We start from the raw sequence: 8270 nt of genomic DNA on the forward strand, positions 1-8270 counted from the left end.
TCAAATCATTCGGCACACAGATGTTTTTCAGGCATACTGCTCAGTCCCCCCAACAATAAGATATCAGACTTCATCTGACTGGCTGATAAATTAGCAATTGCGGTAATAACATGGGTCACCTGGATATGACCCGTAAGCAGTTATTGTCAGATCTTCATGTAGGACAGTGGAGATCTGATTTTAATCAGATTGCAAATTGGGTTAATTTCTGTTGAACAGTTTCTCAGAACAAGTTATCCAAAGTTTTTTTCTAGTTTTTGTGATGTCATTCATAGCTGATGTTGTACTGGCATCATTTCAAATTCCTTTAATACAGGATACTTTCTACAAAGTTTGGTCAAATTCTGATAAACTGTTTACCATAAGTCATCATTAAAATAGTTTTCTCTATTTTTAGCAGCAGTGGCCATTTGCATCAGAATAATTGGTATAAAATTGAAAGCCATCATTACTTTCTGTCAACAATGGTCAAATTTTTCTGATTTGTTTTTGTAATGAAGTCATTGAAAAGTTTTTCTATTTTTAGTAATGCAGATTATATTTCATGATGGATCCAAACCATATGTATAAACTTGAACACCCTAAATACATGTACATAGATGTTCTCTGTCCAATTTGGTCAAATATACAAAAACTGCAAATACAATGACATTTTCAAATATTATATAACCTGCTTTATTCATGTGACAGGGAAAGTCTGTTGTGGTTGACACAAACCAAAACATGAAAGGTTCAACAGAAAAAAAAACAATAATGAAAATAGGGCATCTCCATTGTGTCACATTCAAGAATTTATCCACCAACAAAATGATCTTTTCTGAGGACAAAATCCTACACAAATTGATACCTACAAAAGAACTGAATTTGCAGAATTTCTTGAGTTTTCAGAATTAAAAGTCTGTTTCTGTAAGGACATGCTGCTAGTACCTATTATGTTCAAATATAAAAAAGATCATGATGCCTAGCTTCCCCATGAGTTTGAGTAAAAGATTTTCTTCAATGATGTTGCAATCGGGATAATGATTCAAGTCAGATTTTAATCTCTTTTTTTAAATTCTAACTGAGAGTTCTGGTATATTTTCTGATGTCTGCAGGTTTAATATTAAAAATATATTCACCTTTATGCCTGCATCTCTCATCTCCTGAATTGTATCCCTGTAAACATAATTGTGTGGCTCCAAAATTTCAACTTCTGTTCTCACACATGACTCATTGTAAGGCCCAATCAAACAGTACTGCTCACCCAGTTCCTCAACAGTGACTGGGGCCTTTGTTTTTATCACTGTATAGATACCACCAACTGAAAAGATAACAGCACATTTAAATTGTCCTTTCATCTGCAAACATATTTACAAAAAGTGATGAATGCACACAATATAGTTTTTCTAAATACCTTTGGATAATCATACCAGTATGCCAGCCAGACATGTACATAGGGGAATGGCACCCTGCTCCTAATTCAGAATTCCAGTATTTCTAGTCTCTGTTTTCCACCTAAACCGAATCTAATGTATTAGATTGTGATTCCATTTTTCTCCCGATAATATGCCGTATACTCACAGTTTTCAGTCCAGAATAAACTTTTAGCATGTACCAATATGACATGCAAAGTTTGTGACTTCCATAACACATAACAATGACAGAAAGAAACATATTCTGATGAAAATTGGACACATTTATTAACACATTAACCCCTGGAGGTTTTTGCCATTTCTGCCTGAAAATCGAGTAGGAAACACATTTTGAAAGCTATTTCTGAATAGACTCGAAAATACCGAATCCCCAGTCATCTTTCAATAACATACTGCCTAGTTGTGTTAGAAACATCATTTTTCGTTGGCTATTTGACTTGCGCATGTGCAGAAGGGTAAAAGTTGGAATTTTTTGTTTTTTTTGTTTTTTTTTTGTTTTTGCTAAACGGAGCCATTTTTGTATGGAGACCACTCTTTATTCCAAATGTCCATCTTATCCTACTTTTTGCAAAGGCTTATCTGTCTGTTTGCAGTTCATACCGGTTTGCCTTAGATCTGAGACCAAAAAGTCTAAAATCCGGACACAAACTGGGATTCCAACCACGGGTGAATCTTGCGTTAAAAAAAGTCGGGTCCAAAAAATGAGGTTTTTCTATCTGTATTTTGTAGTGCAACTAGATATTCCAGATTATTTGGTATCATTGTACAGCTACATCTGTCTACCTTTCAATAATACCATCCACTTTAGTGTATCATGCATGACCATGACGCTACAGAGCTCGGCAGTAGGCTACTACCTTCTGCCCCATAAAGTTGTCGCTAGGGGTTAATATGTTAAGACTCAAATAAAACGAGTGTGCCAATGAATGTTAGATAAGGGATCCTCTTACAGAAATATCCAGTGAAATGTAAACAAGTGTTGATTATTTTACAGTTACATTTTGTAAATACAAATAAAAGCAGCTGATGTAAATTGGTAAATATTTAAAGCTGGATGTCTGGTCTCCTGCACAATGATACATCAGATATCTTTAACCAGAGTTTCATGTGCTGTGTGCCTAATTTTGGATGCTGGTGCCCTGCCCATTGCAGATAATAAATGGAACAAAGAGACCAACTGGGCAGTCTGGGTGTATTCTGGAGTCACTCTGACTGTCCATTAGTCAATTACATGTACTTAACATATATTCTCGATTATAAGAGGAGTCCAACATCAAACTGCACAGACCTAGATCTACTGTCACATAATGCGCCATCAGATCTGTGTCTATGCAGTTTGTTAGGAGTAATCAGTGAAACAAACATGTACATTATGCTACGGCAGTTCAGGATCTATGTTGTTTGCAGCTAGACTTGACTTATATATAATTTACTGACACACCGATATATCCTCAATACAAATTTTCACCTACACTTTAAATATAGTACAAGGGGAAACTAATTAGGGTTCATGAAATTCATGGATTTAGTTTTTCAGGACTTTACAGGGCTTCAAAAATAAATATACAGGACCTGAAATATAGACAGTAAAAGAGAATTAGTTTAACAAATATTTACCTGTTTTCTTGGCATTCTCAACTTGATCAAAATGTCTAGGAGGTGTTTTTTTTCTAGCCATCAGAGTCCCACCAGATGGAGCAATATTATACAATGTAGTCTGACCAGATGACTTCAAAACAGCACAAGAGAAACTATACTTTGTAATCTGACAGGATTACCTACACTGTAGGTTATATTATTGTGATTACAAATCGGTAAATATGCATATATCTTCTGGTCCATGACAAGCAAAGCTTAAACTTGAGCTTTGATACTGATGGTTGTTTTCTCACCAGTTAAATATACCTTGATTTTTTGAAAAAAGGGGAAATCTTGTTTTGTTGTGAATCAACAACAACACTTGAATATATCCATAGTTACATGCAAAATGGTAGTATATAATACACGATGTTTTGAAGGTACATATAATAACTCTTGAAACCTCTTGAAGTAATGTTTTTAATGATCCTGCAGAGGTTCATTATCTTGAAAATAAAGGTAATTGATACAGAAAAGCAAACAGCCTCATTAAAAAACACTGACACTTATTCCCAATGTGAATATAAAACTAGTATTAAATCATTAAATAGCCCTTCCCAATCACAACATTGTCCCATATTTCTTTAAAAACTATGACTATACAATATATATATATATATATATATATATATATATATATATATATATATATATATATATATTACTCAAAGAAACAGGTCATTTTATTCACATTATGGGCATATTACAAAAAAGCTATTTTTTTATAGCAATAACACAACAACTTGTACTAGTATTATCTAAAAGGGCAACATCTCTACAAAACAAGAACAAAATTATAAAACGTTTGGTTTATAATATTAATTTTGTAATCCACTACATAGATTGCATGAAAACCTATGTTGATGGTGTTGACTTGGTGTTTTACAGTACAGCAAGACAAGTAGGTCATTTAGTGCCAAGGCAATTGGAGAAAGCTGCCTAACCCAAGGACACACCAAGTGTGCTTAGCTGTCTCAATGGTAGGATTTAAACTCACACTTATTAAGTTGCAAGTCCACCACAAAACTGATGTGTTGGTTTATTTTTGTGGATTTTTGCTAAAACCTGTCTTCTTGGCATCCCAGGTGACCATGCTGATTGGCCCACTTTTCAAACAGATTACTGGTTGTATTCTCCAAGCCATTTATTACAACAAACATGTCTTCTTTTTTCCCATATGGCATTAATTTCTGAGGTGATATTCTAATTATTACTTTTAAATCATATGCAATTCTTTTTGGAAGACCTACTGGAGAAAAAATGTAGATTAGTTTTCTTCACCTTATTAAACATATGTAAATTTTTAAATAGTAATTTCTTAACACATTCATAAAACGGCTCCTAAAGCTACCTAAAAACTATTTTCTTAATTTTAAAATAAAGATCTTATTTATTTGCAAAGATAGAGATAACATAAAACGGGTTTCTCTTTTTAACTCCCTGGTATCGAAACTGCATGTAAATCGCGCAAGCATAAACCGTAACCTGTAAACGGTTGTCTTTTGTGCACTCATATCACTTAAAGGAGACCAGAAACCAATGGAAATATAGAATAATAATAAAAGTACTATAGCAGAAAACCTTATTCTGAAGTATCATCTGCGACCGTAATGCCAATATTTAAATATTGGCCTATCTTCTAGGAGCTGAATTTCCGTGACCTCATATGCAAAATTTCCGCGCCTATTCGGTTACTTTCGGGATGTGACGTCATAGTAGCGACTCCAGCAGCCCAAGTGGGAGTTGCCAGAGTAAAAGACAATACCGTTTTGCGTTGCTTACGGGTGTAATAGAACATCAAGAAAAGCCTGTTGACATAAAAAAAAAAAATCTTTTCCGAAAGATAAAGGCATAATGAAAGAATGGGTACATTATTACAAACGAGTCGATTTCAAGGCAACACCATACAGCACTATGTGCTTGTTACATTTCTCAAAGGAATGTTATGAGAGGGATCATGAAAAAATAGCAGCTCAAAGATACGCAAATGCTAGGCCTAGACTAAAAGTTGGCGCTGTTCCAGACATACCTTTGGACATTTTAAATCCTGGGAAAAGTGTTAAATGTGTGAGTTACGAAAACAGGCAGAAGGACGAGTAAGTGACCATAAAATGCAACAATCAATCCACACATCTTTTATCTAAAAACAGCAGTGCTAAAAACAAATCTGATAGCTCGACACCCTGGGCCCTTTCTGGCTTTAGTTCCGGCCCATCCTGTATTCAAAGTGAGGTGCCCGTCAGGCTTGTCGAAACAAAAATTGTTTGCCTGAGGAAACTTTGATTGCGCTGGTGAAATGAGTAAATGCATTTTCAAGATGCTGACATACATGCCTTAACACGGCACAATCTAAATCAAATCACCACTGTCCTTGGTGATATTTAGATTTGATTTTAATCAAATGGAAACTTTTCTAAAAATAAGATTCTAAACCTGTCGTGTTTCGAGAAAACACAATTTTCAGTAATCTTATAAAAATTTTAAAAAAATAATGCATTGTATACATGTAGTATGCATAAACGGTAATCTGTAATAATTGGAACTGATATAAAACTATTCCTTGGGCAGTTTAAAAAGCAGCGATTAAAAAAAAAGAGGTCAAAGTTTCACATTAACTGTCTGACAATAGAACGGGGGGGGGGGCTATTAACCCCCCCCCCCCCGCCCCAGTGTGCGACCGCCCATTTGACGTGCCTTTTCTCCCTGTGATACGCCTTATTATTCCCCCATGACAAGCCCCTTTTGCATATTCTGGTCAGTTCTGGCTAAATTGCAAAATAGCTAAAGTTTTGATTTAAGTACGCAAACGATAAAGCCGGTGTGACTAATGAACATAATCCTTATCCTTGCATTGATCTTGTGAAAAAGACTGCCCTTCGGACATACTTCAAAGAAACCATGTTCGACAGTGTGTGTGTGTGCGTAAGCACCAGCACTTGATTACCAAATAAACGATGCCTATTTTGTTGTTACTTACGATGCCATGGACTTAATTTTAACAGTTCAAATCTGCAGTCACAAGTTACTGTACTTGTGGCAACTGTTTTTCTCACGTTTTATGCCCCACCTTATTTCCTTAGGTATAAGTCTTAATGCATGTAACACTGTTTGCTGAATAAAATATTTATTCAGAATTAGTTCTTTAGGGCCACATATACTGCATGGTATATTTTGTTTTATTTCTTATAATTTAATCATGATCATTAAACTTTTCATATACGGTAGAGGAATGTCAGGTGTTAACTGGCCGAGTTTCTTTGGCGGAAATGGAGATGCGATTTTGTTTGCAGAGAAAATTTCGAAGTGATCATTCATTTAAGCTAATTGGTGACAATTTTATTCTTTTAATATTTTTTAATACTATAGTACTGTTGTAGTTGTTTAAAAAAATCTGAAATTTACTTGAATAATGTTTAATCTTCACGTTCTATTTACTGAAGAAGAAAAAAAGAAAAAAAACTGTTGTATGATAATAATTATTTCGTCCAGTACCGGTTTAGACGTGTGTGCTTGTGATTTGAATTTTTAACGTAGCTTAAACAATTTTTCAGTCATATCGCTACGATGTCTGCAGTGTGGCAGTTTAGACTATGGATTGCATACGTTATATTTAAAAATGGTTTCGGGTTGTTTTTTTTTTCTTCTGACAAATGAAAATTGACAGACATAATGTAATAATCGGGACTTCGCTGCGCAAAATTGAGAGATATGATGAGATCGGGAGGTAGAAGAGGAAATACCCCCCAAATCGGGAGGTTTTTCTCCCGGCTTGAGAGTTGACAGGTATGAACTGTCCGGGCTTGTGGAATTTCATTCAGGACTTTAGTTTATTTAAGTCACCAGCCCGGGGCCTGTGCCTAACAAATTTCTTTTAGCACTTATAAGTACAGTACATAAACTATTATATCAGATTGCAGATTCAACTGTTGAATGTGCAACCCAAATGTGGTCTCCTGTGTGCCTCGCTCGCCAATGTTTATGTTTGTATTCGAGGACTAGCTAGTATAGCGTCACGGTACCACGTGATCTGTCGTCTCATCAAAACTCGGAAAAACTCGGCAATTTACGGAATCGTGGTATCTTCCACGCAATATAATCACTACCCGCTTACGATATTTATAAACATTGCAGTCGAATTAAAATCTGTAGAGAATTACATACGTAAAAGGAAAATTTTGATTTCTAGTCTCCTTTAAAATAATATGGCAATTAACAAAAATTAACAGTAATTAACATACCTTTTCAAAATTGTATTTTTCTTTTAACATGCTATTTTATGGCTACTTAATGCAATTTAGTAGCACTTGGTGGCGGCTCTTAATAGTTTTACCAGGCCCCTTCAAGGCCAAAATTACCAAAGCGGCTGTCAATACTGCTTGCATGCTGATCTATGCTAATGGTGTTCGGTAAATAAGAAATATCACTTGGATGATGGCCTTACAATGCTACTTATAATTAGTAACGTATAATATGAAATCAAATATTAAAGCCCACTTGCAAACAACGTTCACAGTAATGAGTGCATCATCTGAAACTCAATGGTGACCCTGAGCAGAAACGATAAATCAAGCTGCAAACCTTTGTTGGCTACTTCCCACGCAATTTCAAAATACCACCGGTTCTCTGCAGCTGCTGTCGCTCCTCTGTCAAAATACATGTCTTCAAAATCAGGTTCAGTATTTTTCAGCGTCCTAAAGAAGCTGCTGCTTCGTCTTCTCATTCCGAGACCGGCCATTTTTGAAATAAGGTCAAGTTCATTGTCAAGGTTGAAGGGGACATTACTCTTTACAAAGTATCATCACCTTCAATTTCCCTGTATATGTAACTTTTTCACTCCGTAAGGGAGTGTTGTTACCGATTGATGAAGGACAGCTAGGGTACCACACTATAAATAAAATGATGGCTATAACGGGCTGAAAAAGTTTAAGTATCCCTCAAAACAAAGATGAAAACAAAAAGATTAAAATCATTAGAGCAGGTGAGTCCAAAACACTGTTTGAACAGGACCTTCTAGGATGAAACTTCTTACGACACGCAGGAGAGAGAGAGAGAGAGAGAGAGAGAGAGAGAGAGCAATGCATTTGGGTTTAAAGTCGACAAATATATTTTATGTACTATATTCGATATGTAGTAAAAAGCTCATATATTGTTTTTTTTTTCTTTTCTCCCGATCCCAATGCAATTATCTGTGAATCTATAAAATAATAATAATAATAATAA

The 8270-nt window shown here is 35.2% G+C and overlaps 1 protein-coding gene across 1 annotated transcript in view; it reads right to left on the minus strand.

Annotated features, from left to right (window-relative positions):
• LOC149787729 (glycogen [starch] synthase-like) overlaps positions 1 to 7792 on the minus strand; it is an 87008-nt gene extending 79216 nt beyond the window's left edge. Inside the window, exons 1-2 of the mRNA XM_089973935.1 lie at positions 7629 to 7792; positions 1119 to 1300 (exon numbers count right to left, since the gene is read on the minus strand). Of these exons, the coding sequence (XP_089830061.1) occupies positions 1119 to 1300; positions 7629 to 7785 (339 nt within the window). The 5' untranslated portion in view covers positions 7786 to 7792. The remainder of the gene's footprint in view (positions 1 to 1118; positions 1301 to 7628) is intronic.
• Between the last annotated feature and the right edge of the window lie 478 nt (positions 7793 to 8270).

This window comes from Sinohyriopsis cumingii, chromosome 11 (assembly GCF_028554795.1).
Source record: "Sinohyriopsis cumingii isolate HCF-2022 chromosome 11, ASM2855479v2, whole genome shotgun sequence".
NCBI classification, from domain to species: domain Eukaryota; kingdom Metazoa; phylum Mollusca; class Bivalvia; order Unionida; family Unionidae; genus Sinohyriopsis; species Sinohyriopsis cumingii.